We start from the raw sequence: 25,178 nt of genomic DNA on the forward strand, positions 1-25,178 counted from the left end.
TAATAAATGGTGGTAGTAAGGATATTAATAAATCATCATGGTTACTGTCCACTGTTATCTTTCAAAATCATGTTAAAGTGAGTAGAATGAGCTGTCTCAGGGTTGAGTGATTATTCAGAGAGCTTGTTGAATAGGCTTTCAGCTATGATAGGCCTATATAGTGGGGTTTATAACTTGTATTCTACAGAGAGCATTCAGGTTTACAATTTAATGGAAGCTCATGTGTGAGTCAAAGACATGATGCCTTAAAGGGGAATTCCAAATGTCTTTTCAAATTTTCTGCAAATTTTCTGCAGTGGATTCATGTGAAACAGTGTATTGTAAACAAACATGCAGACTCAGATTTCTGTACAGTGGTGGTGAGAAGAACCAGTGGCCACAATTTCTCCAATGCAAATCTATTTATTTATAAATATTTACTATTCAATTTTTAAAATGCAATTTTCAATGGTTAACGGTAAATAGGATTAAATCTTAGAGGCTTTCTTTGGGCACTATTTTGCTTTACAACATCCTACATCTACCGCTCCATTGAATGTAAAAAAAGTACACTTTAGTCCAAAACTGTAGAAATATCTGTAGGAATAATGTCTGAGGCACCAGGCAGAATATTAGTATTCATGTAACAGCTCTCTATGAGGGAGCTGTTAGAGGCATTAAATGCCTCAGACATCTGGTTCCACTGTGAGCAGTTCTAACGACGAGTACATTTCTCTAGAATGCTGCGTTTCACATCAAAAGACACTCTGAATGTCTTTGTTTATATCTTAAACATTTATTCAGAAATGTAAAAAAAAATCAATAAAATTCCCATTTAAAAGCAGCTGCCATTCAGACTGTGTATAGGCACGGTGAACTCAGAAATACATATGCTGATTAATCGTAAGCAAAAAAAAAAACCCCAAAAAACACCTTGGCAGCTGTATTTTCCTTTTTCCACTCTTTCACGACATTTGCTAGTAACTAATACCTCTATTGTGCCTGATAAATGTTACGAGTGGCTTATTCATCGGAAGAATACTGGCACAGCCACTTGAGTAAAGGACCTTCATTTTTTTTTTGTCACATTTGGCCCGAGAGAGGAAAGTGTATTTCATGCAACAGGAAGCAAAGGCTTCCAGCTCCATTAGTTTAAAATCCCCCATGTTCAGAGTATTTATATGGGCTTTTTTCCCAACCATTTATTTTAGGAAATAAAAAGCCTTGACTTTTCAAGGTTGTTTTGTGTAGCATTTGATCATGGCACAGCGCTACTCTCGAGGGTAGCACTCAACTTCCTTTAAAAAGATTACTTGGGCCTGGTCTACATCCATTTTTTTCCTTCTCCCTGATGATTTTCTCTAAGCCACAGTTCATTACCTTACATTCACTCTGGCTTACCAATCGGCTAGAGCAGCTCCTAAGATGCTTAGAAGTCTGCGCTGCTCCCTGGATTCATCACAAATATTCTTTGAGGACTATCTTGCTGAGCTTTAGTGAGATTGTGTGCAGGCAATTCTGTCGACCACATAGGCCAAAGTGGATGTGGATTCCAGATTGTTAAGTGAATCCTGTTACTCTAATGTTATTAGCAACCTGCTTGAATCGGAGTCGGATATGAGGGTTGTTCTTACGTAACAAATAAGGGCTACTGTTTTATCTCATAGAGGATGTAAGTAAATTTGTTAATCGTGAATATGTTTGCCATGCATATTGAAATTTGGTGGGTCAGACGAGGTAAACACACATTTGATTGCTGTCAAAGCGCAATGTCTAATAACCTCAGAAGATATTGTATTTGTAGAGGGAGTTGGCACAGGGGCAAATGCAATTAAAAGACCCATCAATCTAACCAACATGTAAAGAGGTTTGAGGGTGTATTTGAATAAATAATTAATTTGCTGTTTTTTAGTCCGATAGATCTTCATATAAACATTCTGACTCATGGTACATTGCTTACATAAGCCGCATAACTGGTGCAACACTCCTTATTGGTCTGCATTTAAAGGGATACACCGGCCAAAAGGAGGCATTTAACCATCACTGCATCACTGCACACCCACATACTACAGTGGCCATAATTGTCTAGAGTGAGATTTTTCCATTTAAAAAACAGGAAAACCATGCTCTGACAGTGTGCCTGGAAGACGGGAGAAATTTTAGAAGAACTACCACTTGCTTGAAATGTTTTTCTATTAGCTTGTGAATGCAGATGTTACTGCTAAGACGTCAGCTCTCTTATTGTAGTTGTATAACTGTGGTAACTGCCCTCAAATCATCATTACAATGGAAAGAATGGATTTGACAATACAACAAGCTAAAATCTGAAGTTAGTGTCTTTTCTCTGGCTGAAAGGTTAAAAAAACCTGTATCTGATATCCATTTTGTGCTGAATATAGACAGAATTGCTGTTTCCTTTACAATTCTGTTTGAATACTGAGGTAACACCAATACTAGCTTGGATGTTTTCTTAGCCTGTAGCTCAGTGGCTAGGTTGGTAGTCAGGACAGGTTGAGAGCCCAGGGATTTTCAATGCTTGTTATTATTATTTGCATGCTGGGCATTAAAGTGAGAGAACACTGATGAATGAAAACAAGAAAATGATATAAAATGGTGAGTTCTGTTAAACTGAAGAAGCTGAGGGACACAATACTGGGTAACATGACAAATAACATAATAAATGCTAATTATAGGCCAGAATGCTCTTTTAAACCATATAATGCTAAAAAAGCTGGTTTGTGACTGGCTCTTCAACGCATGCATTACCCTGTCAGGCACAGTTTTGATGTCCATCGGGGGAATCGTTTATTTCATCTTCTTTGTGAAACTCCTTATACAACTGTACCCAGAGTTCTTTGGCAAGAGCTTGGCAGAAGCACTTTGGACTCATAATTTATTTGTTTCAGAACTCATTGAGAGTTCACTGAGCGAGCATCAACAAACTCTGCCTACAGCTGAAAAACACTGAAGGCATTTTCTGGCTGATTTAAGAGCTTAGCTTGCAGACGCTTATCTCGGCAGGGCATCGTTTTGACCCTTTTGGCAAGGGAAAGGATATGGCTTCTTAGGCTGTTGCTAAATACTCCAGTAGGATATCACACACTCTCTTTCTGCTTCACCCTGAGTTGTTTTGGGCTGTTTTCATCGCTGTTTCTTGGTTTTGCTTGGCTAGTGCTTGACTGCTATCATCTTAGATGCCTTGACCACTGTCTTTCTTTAAAGCAAGACAGCTGACAGCTGCTTCTTGACTTCTATACAGTAAGCATCAAAGCCTGTCTCTCCACTGAAAGCTTCTGAGCAAAAAAAAATAAAAAATTCAAAACCAATGTCCCCTTTCACACCTTGACCAACATTTACAAGCACTCCATTCTACAACAGATGCACTACATGTCTAAATGTTTGTAGTGACCTGCTTATCCATTTTTCTCAAATTAAGGATACAGATAAATGGATATTGAAGGATATCGATATGAAATTAAGGATAGTTTTCCTCTTTGCTGCAGTAACCGCTTTTATTTTTCTGTGAAGGTTTTACTAGATTTTGGAACACTGCTGTGAGGATTGGACTGCATTCAACCCACTAGAGCATTAGTGAGGTCAGATAATGATGCTGGATGATTAGTTCAAACAGCACTCCAACTCATCCCAAAGGTATTGGATGGAGCTTTGTCACTCCACAATATGCAGTTCCACTGCTCCACAGCACAGCACTGGGGGTCTTTACAACCATCTAGCTGACAACTTGGCTGGGCATAGTGACATTAGACTCATGTGCAGCTGCCCCTGAGCATCTCATTCTGTTGGCAGTGTTATTCTGTTGAGATCATACAAACTGTGTTTTCTCAGCTCTGTGTCACCAATTAATGCACTTTAAAATAGCTAAATTCACTAATTAGAATTGATGTCTAGATGCATTTTAATGGATCTTTGAAGTTCAAAAATAAATCATTTGAATGTACAGCTCTGGGAATACCTAGATTGAGCCTTCATTATGTGGTCAATCTATAAATTATGAAAGGCTCTACAGGCTCCTGCATTTCATCTTAAAACATGGCAAATAATCTGCAGTAACACAGCATTTTTTTTTAATTGGGAAATTGCTAAACTAAAAAGCAGAGAGTTAAGAATATTGCTCTCTTAGTGCCTGATTCGTTTCTTTATTACTCCACAACAAAAGGTACACTTTACAGGGAATGTAGCAGAATGTTGGAGGCTATGCGGGAATCAAACAAAATCACTGGCATATATTCTGGGAGTGTCTAGTCATACAAAGTTACTGGTTGAAGGTTCATAAAGCATTGATGGAAATATTCCGTGCCGAAATACCCTGTCAATTTGAAGTTTTGTACCTGGGGAATTGGAAATGGGAAGGGCCAGATAAATATTTCTTTGGGGTTTTGATATCTGCTTGTAAAAAAAATATAACAAGGTGCTGGGGTACTCCGGAGCCTCCTATAATAGATAGCTGGATAGATCTAGTGAATGAAATATATATTATAGAAAAAATTACTCTCACTCTGCTTACGAATGAATAAATTTGTTAAGTCTTGGTCGAAGTGGGTTACTTATATAAAAACCTTTATGACCACATTTCATGGAAGTATCCAATGAGTAAGAATTACTGTTTATGATACTGTTGTTGTATCAAATTGATAAATATATTTTGAAAGTCACCATATAATTTCATGTTTCGGTATCTACTCCTGACATTTGTTTATGTATTTATGTACTTGCCCACTTGCGATACCGTTTGTATATTGCTCCCTGACTGAATGTACATAATTGACAGTTGTTTTTTTTTTCTTCATTGTAGTTGTTCATTGTTTTAAAAACGTAAAAAAAAAAATGGACAAAATTGACCTGGAAGGTGGCTAAAAGTGGAGAAGTGACTGTCTCTCAAAATAAAGAATTAAAAAAAAAAAAAAAAAGAAAAAAAAAGAAGAAAGAATATTGCTCTCTTATAGGAGCACAATTTCACTGTGGTGTTAGATAGCAGATAAATGTTACACAGGAAAGGTTTTATCTGGAACATTTTTTTAAAGAGCACATTGGCTCTAATAGATAACAACTGAACCTGTAATCATTTCTTGGCCCATAGTTCTGTTATCAGTTCATCGGTAGCGTGAATGAGCAGCTTATATCATGCTTTTGCATCTTTCATCATTCATTCGCATTACTGCACCAGCACTGTAGATATGAAGAGCATGAGAACTAATACTGAAATATTTCATTTTCTTCTCATATTTATGCTCTCCTCTCAACTTGGAACAGAATCATCCCCAGCTGGAGACACTTGATTACAGTGTTTTGCAACTCTTTCAAGATAAGTACTGCTTCATCAGATCAGAAAAGCACCACCATATCAGTCTCTGCTCATATCCGCAATAAAGCTGAGATATAAAAAATGACAGCTTTGGAAAATGGAACTGGAATGGGTCTGACGCAGGAGCTACAATTTGAGTTTCAATTTAGCCCCGCTCCACAGGAAGTTGTTTCTGAGGAAATTAGGATGAAATCACATGAGAAAAACACCTGCTAGACTTTACAATTTAAGGCCCTCTCACCACGTAACCGCAGTGTTTATTGCCTTTCTTGCTTGTGTTTATGGGTCCTAGAAATGTGAGCTCAGGGAAATCGGATTTCTTATTAGAAGTTTGCAGCGACCTTGGCTCGCTGCTTGATATTAAGCCAATACAACGAACAACTGAGAAAAGTTTATTTGTGCCACCAAAGTAAAACGGTGAGAATCCAGCCAAGCCATTATGAGAAAAGTGAAAAAGAAATAGCAAGCACTGGGAAACCATTTAAAGAGATGGAATGAGAGTGTAACAATGCACTAAAAATGAAACCCTGCTACAAGTTCCTGTCTGATGTTCTCCCTGGTAACAGTTATATTGCAGCACGAAATTCCATTCTCCATCAATTTTAGCAATCGATGGTTAAAGAGGGCAAAGCAGTTTGCTTATGTACTCAGGTTTGTTGCTGTATGAAGCTTGGAGTCGACTAGCAACATCATACTAACATGGTTAGGCGTCGTCAAAACAATGAAAAAATACTTCTTGGAAGTGAAAAGCTATGGGCTGTCAAAAGTTCCTATGTTCATTCTTAGTGGAACAACAACATTAACATTTTACGGAATGCCAGCTCAAGTTTTCAATACATGTCTTTGCTTGAATGCTAACTCTTCTTATTTGTTTATGCCATTATCATGCTAGTGAGTTCAGGCAGTGGAACAACATCTGGGTTGCTCAAATTTTTAATAACAGTTTCTTAGCTTGAATGCTGCTCCCGTCTGTAGTCATTTCATACTCGTGCTCATACATGCTCATATATTAGTGGCAAACCATGATTATAATAGCTAAGCCTTCAGTTCAGGCCATAAATGTCAAACCTCCCCTCTAATTTCGGCTACCCTTATGAGATTTCTATTTGTATGTTAACATGCGTGTTTTAACCTTGCACTAACAAACTATATGTTTTGGCCATTCTAGATTAAAGATTATAGATATATAAAACTTGTTACCTTGTTGAAAAGCACATTACGGTTGTTTATTTGATGCTTATGTAAACTGACATTTACATGGATTTTACCTTGTATGTTGCAGTTTTACAGTGAGTCTTTCAATGGAAGATCTTATTTGGCTTTATCTGCTTAGATACCATGGAGAAAAAAATCTTGATGGAACAATTTTATGTTGGACATTTCATGATTTTAACCCTTTTGTTTCAAACCATAACTTGACCAATGAAATAGAATTTAGTACCGTACTGTATTACTATATGTTCAAATAAAACAAATAGGGTGATACTATCAAATAAAAAATAAACCAAAAATTAAACAAACTCCCAGAAATCAATAGGCCTCCTCTGAAGGTCTTGAGGGTTGCCCTCTGTCATATATATTCTGTAAGATCAGTGTCTTTATTCACTATTATTCATATTATGCATTGACACTCATAAATGAGTACATAAACTTCACATAAAATAACATTTTAGTGTAGCTATTAGCTTTTCAAACATGGACACACAAGCTAACTCTCTGGCCACTCACTATGGCCTAGTCAAGTTGCTGGCTACAACTACGTTTCCCATCTCTTTTTGATAGGAGTTGTGTATATATGTAGCCTTAACAGTAAATGAGGCAAAGGTAATTGAACCAAACAGAAACTTTGTGTTAAACATCCCGGGGCACATAAAACTAAAGTCAGACTTTAGCAGCTTCATCCTCTGTTAAATAGCAGCAGTGCAGGCATTTTCTACATTCTTTCCTTTTTTGGTGTGTCAACACAAAAATATTTTATTTCATTAAAATTTAATAGGCACTCCAGGTGATTTTTTAAGGCAGCAGTTTTATGTCATTTTTGCCAGTCAAATATGTACCAGTATTTACCAACTAAAGGAAACTCAGTACATAACTTATTAATAATTCTTGAAAAGCTTTTAAAAGTGTACAGGTGTATGCAAAGGTTTGGGTGCTTTAATTGATTAATTAATGACATTCTGCTGATATTTTATATTTTCTGGGGTTTTTTTATATATTAAATTTAGCTAATAATTTGAAATTGTGAACTAAAATCTTCACCAGTGATTCTACATGTTCTGCATTTGAGAGCTTTGGTAATGACTTTGCTGATGAGCAATACAAAGATCTGCAAATAGTAGTGAAAAACAACCCCAGTGGAAAAACCTTTTATGGGCATTATATGTGGAGACCTTTTCCACCATAGTCAAGCCATCAATTCTTCTGCCCTCCACCCTTCAGAACAGCTGAGACTATCTAATGAATTATACTGGGAGACAGTTGAGGGGCATAATGAAATTTGTAAAATGGAGAGTGTTCCACTGCGGTAATTAAAATGGCCTGTGACAGGGGAAGTGGAGAAATAGGATGGAGGATGTTCACACATTCTCTCTCCCCCTCCCTCTTCAGGATGTTCTCAGTCAGGAGCAGTCCACAGGGTAATGATATTACCGGTTGAGATATTTAAAAAAAATTTATTTTGCACTAATGATAATTAAAGCTCATTGATTAGCCTCAATTATATCCCATTGACTCGCTGCAGTGGAAGCTAATTTGAACTGAATACCACACTTGATAATAATGATGATGCTTGCTGAAACACTTTTTTTTCCCTTTTTATTTTTTTGGATCATCAGCTTGCCTGGCACTACATTCAAATATTCATTAGTGTGCATATGATGCACAGTGTAAGGATGTTTTGGTCTTTCTCTAGCGCTGAGCTAAAATTGAAGGGGGGAGGGGTTGCGGGGGTCCCTGACCTCCCATTAAAATTGAGTCCTGTGCCATTTCCTTGTATAAAATCTGACTTTTCTAACAAAGTACCCTCACATGAGATGACCGTGCAAGTTTTCAGCATGTTCAGCATTACAGTTAGAGCTGAAGATTACAGTAGCAACTCAAGTACAATGTTTCTGACTCTGCACAAATGAACTACTATTGAAGTTGTATCATCATCATCATCATCATCATCATCATTGTTAACCGTTAGTCCAGACAGGGTCATGGTAGCAGTTGGGAGAGCAGAGAATCCCAGACAACCCCATCTCCTGCAACTTCCTCCAGCTCATTCCCGGGGACCCCAAGCCGATCCCAGGCCAACGTGGAGATATAATCCCACCAGCAGGTCCTAGGACGACCCCTGGGTCTTATCCCGGTAGGCTGTGCATGATACATCCCCACCGGGAGGTGTCCAGGGGGTATCCGGATCAGATGCCCTGAACTACCTCAGCTGGCTCCTCTCAATGTGGAGGAGTAGCGGCTCTACTCCGAGCTCCTCCCAGATGACCAAGCTCCTCACCCTATCAAGTAGAGTGTAGCCAGCCACCCTGCGAAGAAAGCTAATTTCCGCTGCTTGTATTCACAATCTTATTCTTTTGGTCATTACCCACAACTCATGACCATAGGTGAGGGTCGGGATGTAGACTGATTGGTAAGCACAGAGCTTCGCCTTATGGCTCGACTCCCTCTTCACCACTACAGTCCAGTACAGTGACCGCATTACTGCTGCTGCCTGTCCCAACCTGCAGCCGATCTCACGATCCCTCTTCCCATCACTCGTGAACAAGACCCCAAGATACTCTTCCACCTGGGATAAGTAATTTCCCCTTACCTGGAGTGGGCATGCCATCCTTTTCCGGGATAGGACCACGGACTCAGACTTGAAGGTGCTGATCCGCATACCAAGCGCTTCACGCTTAGCTGCAAACCACTCCAGCGAGCACTGGAGGCATCCATGTGATCCAGCCAAAAGAACAACATCATCTGCAAATAGCAGAGACGCCACCCTCCGGCCTCCATACATAATGCCCTCTTGACCTCAGCTACGCCTTGACACCATGTCTATGAATATCACGAACAGGAGTAGAGACAGGGCACAACCCTGCCGAGGTCCAACACTAACACTGAAAGAGTCTGACTTAATGTCGAGTATACGAACACAGCTCTCACTCCGGGAGTGCAGAGATTGAATGGCCTGGAGTAGTAACCCCGGCACCCTATACTCCCTGAGGACCTCCCACAAGATATCTTGGGGAACATGGTCGCAAGCCTTCTCCAAGTCCACAAAACACATGCAGACTGGGTTGGCAAACTCCCATGACCCCTCAACAATCTGTGAGAGGCTGAAAAGCTGGGATGGTTTTATGTTGTTCACTTTTTTGAGAATTTCTTGCAGATAAATATATGATGCTACGTATACATGTATAATATAAGACAAATGTATAGTACTAGATATGATGCTAGTGCTCAATTTATTAATGTGAAATTATAACATCAGATCATTAAGTAGAAGCTGTAAACATCTAACTGTAGATGTGTCCTTAATGATGAACAGACCTGTAGATCATGTAACATGAAGAAATAATGACTTACTAATAAAATAATAATTCAGAATGCCTCCTATTTGAAAGCAGAGATCAAATCTTGAGGCAGAAAACAAACAAGAATGGACTATAATCATCAATCATATGATCTTTATCATTTATATACTATGTTGCTCTCAAAGAACTTCAAATATTTATTAAAACACCTAAAATATCTTCTGGTTTTTCACTCTACACCAGAGATCTCAAAGAACAGGCCCACTGGACACTTTCATATGCATCACATATTTACTATTTCTCCTTATTACTATCCTTAATTATGTTAAGTAAATGCAAATACTTACATCTGATGGCTAAATCTGCTCCTCCCACCAGACGCTGTGGCTGATTACTCAACTCTGAAATATAAAATTGGTATATAAAAACTTAGATGAAGTTAAAAGCAAAAACAGAGCAATGTAGGCAAGATGAGCCATTGAAACAAAAACCTGACACAGTGTGGACCCTGCATAGTAAGTGAGTACGGCTGTAATTTAGCTATGACAAACTTCGTTATTACTCTAATTTAGACTGATAGTTAAATCTGTCTTTGTGGAGTCATTCATTGTATAACAGTAGATGCAGTGTGTCAGAATCATCTACAGAACTATCTAACCAATCCACAGAGAATGCAAATGTTACTGCTCTTCATTGCCAGCAGTTCACTCGCAATAACTTCACTCATGTTCAGCAGAAACACCAATGTTATCATAATGAGTTCCAAATGATACTTCTTCTTCTTCTTCTTCTGTCGGCTGCTCCCTTTAGGGGTCGCCACAGCGGATCATCTGCCTCCATCTTGCCCTATCCACCATGAGTCCCAAATGATACTACTTAATATTATCTGATCCAATCAGAAACTGAAACAGTTAATAAATGCCCTGTGTATTGTATACTACAATAACAATAATTCCAGGCTATAAGAACAATAATAATAATAATAATAATAATAATAATTAGAAGCAGTAGTAGTAGTAGCACTAAGATATGCTAAAATTAGTTAAGATATTTGGGAAATATGGAATACTTTTTTCCCTGCATTTTTCAGCTGTCCGCCTTAGATAAGGCCACTTGGCTAGTAGAATTTGAGACACCAGGTCTACTCTGTCTAAGTTATCATTGAACAAAATAACCATTATTTATAGAACTTAATTGATTCAAATTTTTTTTCTACAATTGTACATATTTAATTTGTATTTTTAGATCAAGTTTCTTATCTTCAGTTTCATGTGCAGCCAATAGTCAACCTACAATATGAAGGTGCTAGCAACCACAAGAGCATCAGTGCTATGCTAATACCCTTTTTCTCTACACCACCACTGCAGTTCTTTTGTTTGAGCTGAGAAGATTAACAGTCCGTGAAATGTGGAACAGGAGATTTCCTTAAGAGAGGAAAGAAGGACGCCACATTTCATGGTTTTATCATGGCTGAATGGGGATTGTGCTGTGCTGAGTGACCATTGGCTTCCTGTCAGGTGACCACAGTGAGTAAATGATAAAGAGTCCATAAAAGGCGGTGAGTTATGCTTAACCCACTGCTTTACCTGCAAGCCCTCTCCTTGGAGACTCTCCACAATGCTGAAATAAATCTCCTGGACACTGGTCACCCTCGCCAGATTAGATTCTCAGCTCAAGTCGCATAGAGACTCGCTGCTGTGTTTTACGCCTCTTTATGTACAACTATACGAGATGAAACCATATGAAGCTGTAAAGTGACAAGCGATAAACGATATAGTGCCATTTTAGGGCCTGCTTGGTCTACATCCACCGTCCTTGGCAGCTGAGATGATCGTCAAATGTAGAGGAATTTGTGGAGTGTTTTTACTCCATTGTTGAACCAATAACTATCACAGTTAGTGGCAGATTTACAATAAAGAGACAACTGAGTGAAAATAAATCCAGCCAAGCACTCCACGGACAATGACCAAGTCACAGATTATTATCAGAGGTGGCTTAGAAAAGCCACCATTTGAACCATTAACCAAACCTAGTAGAAGGTGTAATAAAGATGGCAACATATTTACCCAAGCTTTTGTTTGATGGTAGTAAATGGTTCCTCCCTGAGATCAGGTCAAGAACACACTCGTACACAAACACATACAATTAGACTAGGGGTGTAACCAATGTGACCAAATCAGAAAACCTTATTCAGAAATAACAGGTAATGTTCTAAACTGTTATGAATGCATGTATTTGTGCATGCTTTAGGCTAGTCAATATATTTTATACTGTATTTAAATGCTTTTTAGTGTGGCAGTTGTGCAGGATTGTTTGATATGAAGAAAACTACATCTGTTCAGTCTGTTTTATCTCGCCATATCACTTTATCACTTTGTGGAGAGGTGTGAATTATTATTTTTTTTACAATTCCTTTTTTTTTTTTGCCTTCAGTGCTTGCTAGCAGTTCAACACAGAGTCACAACAGTTCAAACACACAGGGCCAACAGTTTCCTAGTTCATCTGATAACAGAGTCATTGTATTTGATTATATTAATTAACAAATATCCAAGGTGATTTCCATTCTGCTGGCTGAATGGCCAGTAAGGGGTCTGCTGAGTTTAAACTGTGACTGGTTGTAGAGACAGTTCTGTTTATCTACAAAGCCTGTGAAATATGGTTCTCCTCTCTGTGTGACACTTTACTGCCAAATGTTGAGTGCCATTCCATCAGATTTGGAAACTTGCTTCTCGACTACTGAAAATTCACAGCCTTCTTAATTAACATCGCTAACCAATTAAACTGCTGAACTGATGAAGCAGATTTAGTCAAAGCCAGTTTATGTGGAACAGGCCTACTGAAGGAACAAATGTTTGATTAAGCTTCCTCCGTCATGATTACCGCATCTATCCAAATAATGGAAAATAACTGAGGCTTTTTAGGTTAAGCCATAATGAACACATTTTCAAGTACAGCAGGACAAATTCGATACACACAGGATTGTGAAAATTGGTCGAATGATATGAGGACAACATGCCACTTGGGGAAGGATGGCAAGAATGTATAAATGTTTAGCTGTCTGCCAGCTCAGCTTTTTGTCAGAAGACATGAATAAGCTCTGCTTATTTGTTTTTCCATTAGCTGTCACCAGATCTAAATGCAGCCTCACTAATGTCCACAATAATTTGAACTCCACCCGAAATTGACAGTCTCTCGCCTGGTCAGCAATGCACAATTTGGTGCAAAAACAACAGACCTTCATGCATTGCCATTCCAGCAAAGTCTTGACACTTACGAACATACACCAATCAAGCATTACATTATGACCGCCTCCTTGTTTCTGTGCTCACTGTCCATTTTATCAGCTCCACTTACTGTATAGGTGCACTTTGTAGTTCTACAGTTACAGACTGTAGTCCATCTGCTTCTCTGATACTTTTTTAGCCCCCTTTTACCCTGTTCTTCAATAGTCAGGACGCTTATGGACCCTCACAGAGCAGCTACTATTTGGGTGGTGGATCATTCTCAGCACTGCAGTAACACTGACGTGGTGAAGGTGTGTTAGTGTGTTTAGCGCTGGTACGAGTGGATCAGAAACAGCAGTGCTGCTGGAGACCCCTCAGTGTCACTGCTGGACTGAGATTAGTCCATTAACCAAAAATATCCAGCCAACAGCGTCCAGTGGGCAGCGTCCTGTGACCACTGATGAAGGACTAGAGGATAATTAGCTCATACTGTACAGCAAGAGATGAGCTATCGTCTCTGGCTTTACATCAGTGGGGTGGACCACCAATGCAGGTGTGTCTAATAGGGTGGACAGTGAGTGGACACAGTGTTTAAAAACTCCAGCAGCACTTCTGTGTCTGATCCACTCGTACCAGCACAAAACACACTAACACATCACCGCTGATAAATGTTATGCCTGATTGGTGTATACATATTCAAAATTTTGCTGCTTGTGTCTCTTCTTAAAAAATGTGCTCATATCGCTCCAGTTCTCCAACAGCTGCACTGCCTACATATTTCATTCCATATCCAGTTTAAGGTCTTGACCTACAAGGCTCTAATAGGTCTAGTCTACAGCTGACCTCTTTGTCTCCTGTGAAAAGAAGTTAACACATCCTCTACAGAGACACATTTTAATGCACACTTACTGTGTATTTGATTCATTTAACATACTGGGGGGAAAAGACTAGATAAAATGTTGCCTGTGCAAAATCCATGGCATAAATAGAAATTGTACACTAGAGTTTGTAGGAAATTGTCATATTTATGTATTTCCTGTAAATGTTGTGTCATCAACACAGCATGTCGTTTGACAAATTGTCTTCAAACATTTGCAGAAAACTGTACATGTGGCTTCTTTTTTATCCTGTCAAACTTTCTGATGTCTTTATACACTCCATACTGATACTGTCACCTGATTGTAAAGTGTCCTTGAGAATAACAGAGGTGCTAAAAATATAGCTATATAGGCTATTTCATCTGAGGTTCAGTCAGTTACTCAGTTATTTATTTATTTTTACATACATTTTATATATTTTCAGATACAGAAAGAGGTACAGGCAGTGGTGTTGCATTACATCTCTACATTGCACCAATAACAATCAAGCATTGTGAAGTTATTTGTATCTGTGCTTTATTTGGTTGTACTGATTTCTTCCAAAGGTCAGATCAAGGACATACCCTTACCCACACACACACACACACACACACACACCATGCTGTGGCTGTCAGTGTCAGTGCTTTCTGCTCACTGTCATAGTGACTAATAGTCTCATTGCTGGATGATGTTATCTCACTCACAAAGGGTCTGCTTCTTCTCTAGGTGTGTGAAAGTATGTGCGTATCTAGGTTGGGCTTTAGTGACTGTGCTGTCCAGATGGTACAACACCACAGCCTGTAGGGAGGTTGTCAGCACCTTAGAACTTAATGCAATCCTGCCACTTCGTTGCTAAAACTCACACCCACTTGAGCTAATAAAGCCTCTTGGTGGGTCGCCGCTTACAAGTGATCTCGGGCACTTTACAGGACTTTTTTATGCATTTCGTCAAAGTGCGCACTCCATTGACCTTAAGTCAAAGCCTAGTACATCATGCCTGACAATAGGCCTCCTCCACACTGAAGCGCATTCCTGAAACAAAGAGTCGCTTCCACAATAACAGGCCCTCTGGGAAGCTGCCTACAAGTTGCTGTGATTTTAGCCTGGAATTACACGCCGCTGGCTGCTGACAGATAGTTGCAATTTCCCCTCATTTGGCCACCTGCAGTGTTGCGCGTCTGACACAGCAGCCCGTATTGCAGCTAATGGATGACATGGAGTCTTCGGCATTAATCTAATGTAACAAGATGTTGTGTTGCAGCTACACTGCAAGCTTTATTTGGAAGCGTGTGGGCTACATTTTTTCTCACGCTATCAACACTTCTTTTGAACTGTATAGTATGTCTCCATTAATGAGACACTCTGTATAGTTTTTTTGCCAGCATTTTTCCTTACATCCCCCATTAAACTGTGAGCCACTAAATTCAAACTATATTTTATTTTCATATTACTATTTTCTATAATTATATTTGTTATATAATTTACTACCAGATCTGCAATTACAGAACAAAAAGCTAGCATTATGTGTAGCTTTATAGCTCATTAATACATTTTTAGGAGCCCATATCTTACGTATTTTCCAACCTATCCAACAATTTAACAGTTTTTGTTACTGTGCCTTTCAGACCGATAGTTTTGTGCAAAAAGTTTAACACTCGTGTTTTGTTGATTTAAATTCATTATTGAAATCTAAAATGTGCTACAACTGGTTTCGCAGACTGGTTATGTTTTATTTTTCCCCTAATATGTTAAATTAATCAAATAAACAGACATTATTGCATTATTGCATTAAAATGTGCAAATTTGACTATATTTCTGTAAATGACTTCTGTTGTGATTGACTGCTCTATATTGTGCTCCAATTTAAAAACCAGTCAAGGCTGACACACTTCTTTCAATTTCAATATAAATGGGCGGGGCTACAGTGCTGTACACTGAGTTATAAGTAAAAATGCTGTATATGTAAATATATTGCTGTTGTCGGAACAAAACCTCGTATCTCCATTTTTGTCGATTTGCAGGTTTTGACATCATTTGGATATACCTGTTGGCCTTTATATTGTGTGTTTGGATGGACCAAAATAAATGGCCAAAAATTACTTTGAAAAACATCTGGTTCCACTGACCTACACTGAAAGTAATGTATGTTTTTTTTTTCCTTCTCCTGTTATCACTTTGGAGATATGAGGTTTTGTTCCGACAGCAGCGATATGCTACGTGTACAAGTAAATATAACCACTTATTTCCTAGTTATTAAACCACACAAATGGCTTTATGTTGGTTAAAGTAATATCAAATGTCCCATATTACCATATAACATACTGCCTCCATTACCATAACACGCTGTCCAGTATTACCATATAACATTATTCCTTATGACCTGATGTCCTGGAACGCTTCCACCATATTTATTTATGACATTTGACTCTAAAGCCATTAAGCATGTGCTTCATTCATATATTCATGCAATGTTAGCCCTCTGAGACATCAATCCGATGCAAATATACCACTAAAAAACACACACACATGCACTATGCTGCACCAGCTCATATATGCAATGATAAACACAGCATCATCTCACAGGGAGGAACTAGACCCTTTCAAATTCATGGGGCGGCCACTGTTGTCCATCGACGCTCTCTTCAGCCTCCAGAGAAAAGTCATTAGGTGAATCTTTATGAGGCTCTGGAACGCTGGTGATAGATATGTCTGCATGGCCCATAACTCGGCCGATTGATCAGAGGCGAAGACCGCGAGTGCCAAAGAGGTTGCAGCCGACGTTATGGAAACACCATTGATGAAATAATTTCAGGGCGGGCCAACATGCGCAAGTTAAACTAAAAACTCAAATGGCTTTATCGATAGCACATTCAATCTGTTTATGGACATTTATCACGGTCACATTACAAGGTGTCACCAGGGGAGCGCCGCCAGGGTTTTGTTTAAACGAACCAGCCATTGAATTTATCCCAGGAATACACAAGTCAGTCAAAGTGCAGACTTTTAATGGGGGGAGAGAGAAATTATTTATTTGCGCCCTCCACAGGTGGTTTATTGAGCTGTTTGTGTTGGAATTAAACCTAAATTTGCTGTAGACAAAAGAGGAAAAGTGGCACCTCTTTACGTGATGGACAGATGAGTGCTGAAATCTTTTATGAGAAGTCAATGCAATGCTGCTAGTGGAGTTATTACATACTAAAAGATCTTCATGGAAAATTGATGCACAAGAGGTGCTGCCTTTGTGGGACATAACAGCTGTGGTTGCCTCTTGTTCTCGCAATATGCCAGTTACACATGGGCAAGTCTTTTAACCCACCCCACTCTCTTCTTTCTTGTCCTTCACTGCAACACTGTTTCCCGGACTCTGCTGCAATCCAGACAAATGCACTTTAATCATTTCATTCCCAGGGGCAATGATTAGCATCTCTGAACTGTAACTGTAGCGCTGGTGCCAGAGTACTTTATAGAAAGTGTGTGTGTGTGTGTGTGTGTGTGTGTGTTTATGCCCAAAGCCTGCTGTGTGAAGACCCTGCTGCTACAGCTTAGCCTTTTTCCACCACTACAGATCTCTGGAAGCATGCAAAAAGGAAAAATGTTGTTTGATGTATACATGCTCCACCCACAATTGCATTGATTCTTAGGAACTGTTGGAAGGTTGTACATGCTGTACAGAACAGTGAGGGAAAGTTTGATCTGTTTTGCGAAAACGCTTCTTTCGAGCATCCAATTCAACAGATTCCTTTTTGTGCCAGGAGTGAGGAGCTAGTGTGGACTGACTCAATGGGATCCAATCGACTCTATGAAAAATCATAGCTAATGTACAAAATTCCAAATTTGAATATACTATGAATAAAAACTGCTCTTAACAGCTCGCATTACCTGTAACTGTAGCATCGTACAGTACAGACCAAAAAAAATAAATCACTCTAGTGATAGTGGGCCTTTTTACATCTTAATGTTACAGGCCAAAACTGCAAGGCTTGTCCCAAGTGGTGCAACCGTCTAAGCATTGGCTCTATCCTAAAGAGATTGCGGGTTCGACCCCTGGTGATGCTACAGCCATCCGTAGTCAAGAGCCCAAGAGCACAATTGGCCTCGCTCTCTCTGGGTGGGTAGGATTATAGAATAATTATTTACTGTGATGTCTAAATGCTAAAACTGCACATACTTTTAAAAGAAAACAGTGACGTAAGAAGGCCACACATTCTTTTTCTCATGAATTAATGCCACGCTGAGTATTACTTTGAACAAACGTATGACCATTAATGCCATAAATGATTTGAATTCTGGTTCTCTCATATAGTTCAGAAGCTACCACGTTGTGGAGCTATAACTCTGGAAGTATTTGACACATTTGATGCACTACTTCAACCAACATGAGACCCTTTGTATCCCAACAGTGAGAGTATGTGGTTTACCAACTTTGGAAAGTTAAATACTTTCTTCATTTACCACTAGGGGGCCTGTGAAGGCCAGTTCCATCAGTATTTTATCGTCTTAACCTTTAGAAAAATGCAGCATCATCTTCTGTAACATCCTAGATAAGGATCCACTGTTTTATTAATTCTCAGGCAGGGACTGAGGCTTTGCACTGCATGCTAAGTTTGTGGTAAATATCGCATTTGCAGTTTAGCCTGACAGCAAACAGATGCAGCCAAACAAGCTGGTTTTCCTCCAACTTTTTCAGTCTGTCTATGAATCAATGCTTTACAAATCAGACGGCCACTTCAACTGTAGCCTCCATCGAGAGCCTCTGCTCATACAACTAACTTTTAGTTCCTAAGGTGTTCCAGGAGAGGCCATTGCTCTTTTGTAATCTGTTTGCCATTCATGAGAGGCAGCAGCACAGCTGAAGTCGGTGGGAGAAAAAAAATCCTTGTCTAAGAGCTGCTTCACCTTCGGATCCGCAGCTGGAACAGGGCAAATATCTTGGCCGAGGGAAGCTTGTTATTTACTCCAGGGGGCTCTTGGCTGCTGCGTAGGTCTGAGGGCGGGATGGGGTACTGTGAATTTTTCATTTGGAGCCTTTATTTTTTTGCGCTTCAGGCTTTGGAAAGTCTGAGAGCTTTCCAGGTAGGGGGATATTTCACTTCTGTTTTGGAGTCCACCAGTGTCCTTGGTGGATGTGGTGGATATGGAATGAGGTTGCTAGCTGCACTGCTGATTGAGATCTATGGTGGAATCTGCTTTCTCTATTACAGTAGGCTGATGCTATCAGGCCCGGGTTCATGCTGATGCATCAGATACACAGTCAATATACTGTTTCTCACATGCTTTACTTGGTGTATGTGCGGCATTTCAAACCAGCCAGTTTTAGCATCTTTGCTATTGCAGTGTAGTAGGCTGCCTTGTTGGCTTCTTGTGTTTACCGCCTTAGTAATAACTGTATTGATTTTAGTTTGTGGGGCTGGAAGAGGGATGGTGAATTGACCGGGGTTCTAGGCTCACTATGCCGCCGATACTGTTTATAGTTGTGAACAGAGTCCTTGCAGTAACTTCACAAGAGTGTCAACACAACAAATATACAGGGACAATCGTTTGTGTTGGCTGTATAGTTTTCAGTCATACACAAAGCACAGGGGGGATACTGGGAGGGGGAAGCATGTTAAAAGTGTTTTATCATGTTCAACCTAAGCCAACAAAAAGAATAGTAAAAGAACAAACATTTCATATTAATATTTAACCATATCTCACCTAATGTCTCGTTTGCAGTTCATGGAGAAACTTTGGCCTTGTCCCTCATTAAACTGATTAAAACCAGTCGCCAGAGTATCTAGGACATGTGTGGGTGTTGTTGGGCATAGTGAAATGGAACTGTGCTTCCTATGTGCCATCATGTTTTTCATCACTGTGTATACAAAGCAAAATGATACTTTTATTATTAGACACACTGTGATTTCAGAATGAGTGTGCTTACACACTCAGAAGAGAATTAAGATCTCAGTCCTCAGAATTTATTTGTTTCATCAGAGTAACAACAGCAGAGACATTCCGAGAATAGCATATCTAAAATAATACATGCTATTTATACAAAACGCTGAGAAAATAGTTCTCACCTTCATAACTCCTAGATTAGAGTACTGTGATATGTTACTGACTGGCTACCCTGCTGCCTCTCTAAACCAGTGCCAACAGTAGCCAGGTCTGGCTTATGACATCTGGACCTCTTAGCTCTGGAATATCTCACTGATCTGTTGAAGCATTTCACCCAGCTGTGGCAGGATTACAGCAAACATCATTTCCTTATATGACTCCTAAATATAAGGAGTAGGAATGCAACCTTGACAGATACACACATCATGTATCCTTCTGGGTTGCAGGGGTGCAATCCCAGCAGACACTGGGCAGAAGGCAGGAAATGGTCAGTCCATCTCAGGATAGACACACCAACATATACAATCACGCACATTCACACCTAGGGGCAATTTAGTGTGCCCAACTGGCCTGACTGAATGTCTTTGGACTGTGGGACAAAACCCACACAGAAATGGAGAGAACATGCAAAACAAAAGAATGGGCTCCAGTCACCCGGCTGGGTAATTGAACCCAGGAGCCTCTAGAAGTAGAAGTATTCATAGAAGTATTAGAGATCATTTCTGCCTGTGGTCTATGATTGTGCTGTTATTTTAAATATATTTTAAAGCTTTTTAACTAAATGAGTACTATATGATCGAAGATTGTTTTATTATTATTATTATTATTATTATTACTATTATTGTTGTAAGGAGAAGAGTCAATAAAAAATAAAACAGAAATAGTTGCTTGTGTGCCTCAGCATTAAAGAGATAAGCTGGTTGAATGGTGTGATTATGGGAAAAATAGTTAGTAATATAATAATATTTCTAAAATATTTTGGCTGCTTATGTAATAATATTGACACTATTGCTTTTACAAGGGTACCTCCTCCTTCAGGGCCATATCTCACAGTTTTCTTTCTGTTCTCATTTAGCTGGCACAGTGGACATTTATTGTTTATTCACTAAAGCTAAAACATCACTTGCAACTGAAGCTGTCACCTCTGGTATAAAGTAAACACACAGCTCAAAATGACTTTAAATGCAAAGTTAATAGCCTTGGTGTTTCACACCAGTAAGCTCAGTGCATGTGTCTGTTTATGAGCATACAAAAGAAACATTTGCGCCCATCAAAGAATGGATCTTTAAAGAATCATTTTAGAAAACACAATGAAATGTATTAAAGTTTAAATAACCTCTACACAATGTAAAGCGCCTTTACCAATAACAGTGTTCTAGTCATTTACTTCTAAGAGTGTTGCTCTGGTTAAGGTGACCCATGACCATGTCCACTTGGTGGAGCAAAAGTACCACACCAGGCTGCCCTCCTGAACTTCCCTCCACAACCCTGCTGTCATCTGGCCATGCTCGAACCCTCCCCTGTGTTTCGCCGTCCTGCTCATGCCCCACAAATTTCCATCTGGAGAGCAGAGACTGTTCCACCTGGACCCGTCATTACGCCAAGACTTATCTGTCCCTCCTGAGCAGAGCCGTGTACCTCTTTGCATATTTTTGTCGTGGATTTCATGCTTTCTGGACAACGGTGTGATTTAAGTGCGTCCCTAAAGGAAACGCCAGCACCGTAAATGCATGGCGAAAGCACTTCAGCATTGGTTGGACCCTAATTGAAAAAGTTGGCACTTTTCTCACCTTCCTAAAAAGAACTTTGTACAGAAAAGTTTGCAAGATGACACATACTGAAGAATTATGTATTGAAAAAGCATGCCTTATGCCCCTTTGGCGCTGCCCATTAAAAAGTGACTAGCTTCTTTCTCCATACTATAAATAAAAGGTGATGTGTTTTTGTAGAGACAAATTTTTTTGACATTGAAAAGTCAAAATCAAGTCAAGATCACTGATATAACACAATTATTCAAGTTGAGGCAGAGACTAATGACTAACGTACGTCAGCATTACAGCTGGTTTTGAGTTCACAAGATACAAGATGACTGCGTATTTATGAACATATATCTAGTACTCAGTTTTAAAGAGTAAACTTCTCAAAGCTGCAGTGGGTAGTTACTCAAGAAAAAAGGAAAAAGAGGATGTCTGTCGAGGACGTCTTAAATCAACAGAACATGCGATTTGACCAGGACTGTTCAAACTTTTGTATACAACTGTAAATGCATTTACAAAACAACCAATCCCAATAAAGTGTTGCCGAAGTTTCTTAAACTGTTAAACTGCACTGTAAAATGAAATGAAAACCAACTTATTTCTAAATATGTAATGCTATGAATTGAACTTGGTTGGTGTCCTGTTCAAACATTAAAAAAGCAGTGAAATTCTTACTCCTTAACACTGCTGGGCCCGACGAGAGGGGCAAGGTTATCGTTTTACTTTCGCCAGGGATCCATTGGGACAAGGCCGGGCGCCTGCGGTCGATGCTGCAACTTCAGAGATTATGTCCATTGATTTTAGCGTGTTGGCCGAGCGTGGCTAAGGCTCTATGTTCTGCTTTGTGGTTGCAGGGGCAGAGGGAGCCGTGTTCAGCAACTCGGTGGAGACCCCACATGTCCGAGCGGAGCCCTTCAAAGAGCTGCGGTAAGAGCTTTCATTATTCACCGCTCAGGGGATAACAAAAAAAGGCACTGTGCAAGGAGAAGGGGCTTTAAAGGGTAACGCTACTCTAATCAGCTTTTGAGAGCGCCATGCTACCGCTAAACACCACATGGAATCAAGTGATGTGAAGCATTGAAAAAACAGCTGATCGCAGATGCAGTGCCAAGTGTGCTTTGATGCATCTGAAATTAAATGGACACTCTAGCCAGACTAGGAAAGCCCCCTTCTGATGATATATCTTGAAAGTGGGAGGACATTATTATTGAAAAACTGAAACTGCTTTGGGTGTTGAAGTGGTGTGCACATGTACACATTTGTACTGCCTTGTGCACTTTTTTTTTTTTTTGTCAGATGGCGAATGCAGAACAAAAGTCAGATGATTTACATTAATTGTTACTGTTAGGAAGCTAGAAAACACATTTCAAACAGCTCAAACCCCCATTTTTCACTACAGATCTAGCCCAAATCTGTTGTTGTGTTCCTTCCACCTTCAAGAGATGTCATCAGAAGTGTTTTTTTTTTTTAGTACAACATTGTGTCCCTTTAACACCTGATTTATTAATTAAGACAGTACCTAATTAAGAGAATACGCACAGGACCACAGTGCCACAGTGTACTAGTGGACAAACTAAATAAAAGTTCAGTTACAAAGAAACAGCCTAATTAATAAATAAGATTCTTTCCCACCAAAACATTCTACATTGATATAGTTCTGCTCAAAATTAGAAGGAAAAAAAAATAGAAATTGAGAAATAAGATTGATATTAAGCGCATGTTGAATGTTTTGATTTTTTTTAAATAATTGAGCCCCCTGGTTTTAAAAGGCAGAGAAAAATCCAGGTGAAAGCAGCCACCTATAGTTGCTTAAATTTGAGTAAATTAGATGAAATATGTAATCTGCCACATTTACAATACTTTTACCCATTTTCTATGGAGTCAGATTCATGCCAAAAATCTGAATTTCATTGTTATTGTTTTGAATCTGTACCATACCACCTGAAATTGAATCCTGTGCTAAAATTGAATTTTAAGGTTGGTAAGAGAGCACTGTAAAATCTGAAACTGAGTTATATCGTTCATGATGTACAACTGAACATCTGGTATTTAATATCTAAGCAGTCTGGTTTTAGTGTTAATTCACATGTTCAGGTTTACTTTCAAAATAACATCCTGGTGCCTTGTAAGCAAAAGCAGTCAAACACCAAATTTCTTCCCCGCTCTGCCCCTCCCATTTGTACCTACACTCACTGGCCATTTTATTATAAACATACCATACAGGTGCACATTTAGTTATTGACTGTAGTTCATCTGTTTGATAAACTGCAGCAACAGATGAGCTACAGTCAGTCTCCTTGAAGCTGCTTTGAAAGTGAATAGTGCTTTCTTATAAACCTTCAGAATTAAGTTTCAGATGGTATGGATTTGTTTAAAAATACTAGCATTCAGATTCTAATTTTTGCATTTAAACTCAAATTTCTATTGGCATGGATATTCTATGTGATCCATGCATATGGAGAAATGGGCCATTCCATGCCATTTCACCTAGGACCTGTCTGGTCATGTCATCAGTTTCATGAAAAAATTCCAACAAAAACGTTGAATTTAATTCATGCAACCATAGGAAATTTCAAAGCTGTGATCCAATGAGATAAAGTCTGCCTCATCAGGTTCTGAACTGCATTTTGAATATTGACTTTAATGACTGAACTGAAATATTAACTGGACATAAATTCAACATTAAGAATACTATTTTAATTTTAATCAACTGACATTTCTGACAAACCTGTGAATAATTTATTTCTGAATGCATTATCTGAAGCTACACCATGACTTTAAAATGGTATTTTAAATCATCTTTAAAAAAATAAATGTGATATGCTTTTTAACTGTAAAATATTTCAAGAGACACATATTCTATTTCCTTGAAACATTTACCAAACTTGCATGGTTGGATGAGCTAAATACAGTAGGTTTTGCTTAAATTTTTTATGGAAGTCCATGATGTGACTTGACAGGGGAGAGAGTTAGTGAGGAATGGCCCAAATGCATTTTGGGTTTTTCCAAGCACACAGCTCATAAACTGCACATATGTACTTGATTAAGCTCTCTACAGTCCTGACTGTACACATGAATAAAATACGCAGTTCTTGGCAAAAGTAAATTAAATGAATGACAGTAATTGTTTATGTAATATATTTAATTAATGAAATAAAATTCAGTATTTTCATGTGGAACCAATGTGCACATTTGATGTATAAGTAAAGCAGTATTTTTTCAGTAATGATAAAATATGATATACTCAGAACAGAAAGTGAAACAAAATGTAATTCATACAATTCTTTACCATGATCAGTAGCTGCTGGCCAAGGAATAACAGTATAGAATATACGTAGAATACAGCTTTATATTTGTGTGCAAGATCAAGACCATGTGTTGACAACTCAAGTATTCAAATGTTCTTCTTTTCATTGTCACCAGCAGTGGTGCTTTCTCTCTGAAAAGTTGCAATAAAGTCTTTAAATGACTCACACTTTGAATTTACGCTGAGCTGTGAGCAATTTTATTGCCAAAGACTTTTTTCTATCTACTAGAGCATGGCTTTTCCACCTTTAGAGAAATTTAAACTTGAATTAATACACGGCCTGTGCAAAAGCAGATTCATAAATATCAATACAGTCCTGACTGTATAGATTCACCTATTG

At 38.9% G+C, this 25,178-nt stretch overlaps 1 protein-coding gene across 4 annotated transcripts in view; it reads left to right on the forward strand.

The window, feature by feature from the left end:
- Window positions 1-25,178, forward strand: part of sgcd (sarcoglycan, delta (dystrophin-associated glycoprotein)) — a 260,353-nt gene that overhangs the window by 206,160 nt on the left and 29,015 nt on the right. For all 4 annotated transcript variants that reach the window (XM_017705158.2, XM_017705159.2, XM_017705155.2 and 1 more), the window contains exon 6: window positions 22,386-22,458. In XM_017705158.2, coding sequence (XP_017560647.1) covers window positions 22,386-22,458 — 73 coding nt within the window. The remainder of the gene's footprint in view (window positions 1-22,385; window positions 22,459-25,178) is intronic.

The sequence above is a fragment of the Pygocentrus nattereri genome, chromosome 16 (assembly GCF_015220715.1).
Source record: "Pygocentrus nattereri isolate fPygNat1 chromosome 16, fPygNat1.pri, whole genome shotgun sequence".
Taxonomy (NCBI): Eukaryota; Metazoa; Chordata; class Actinopteri; order Characiformes; family Serrasalmidae; genus Pygocentrus; species Pygocentrus nattereri.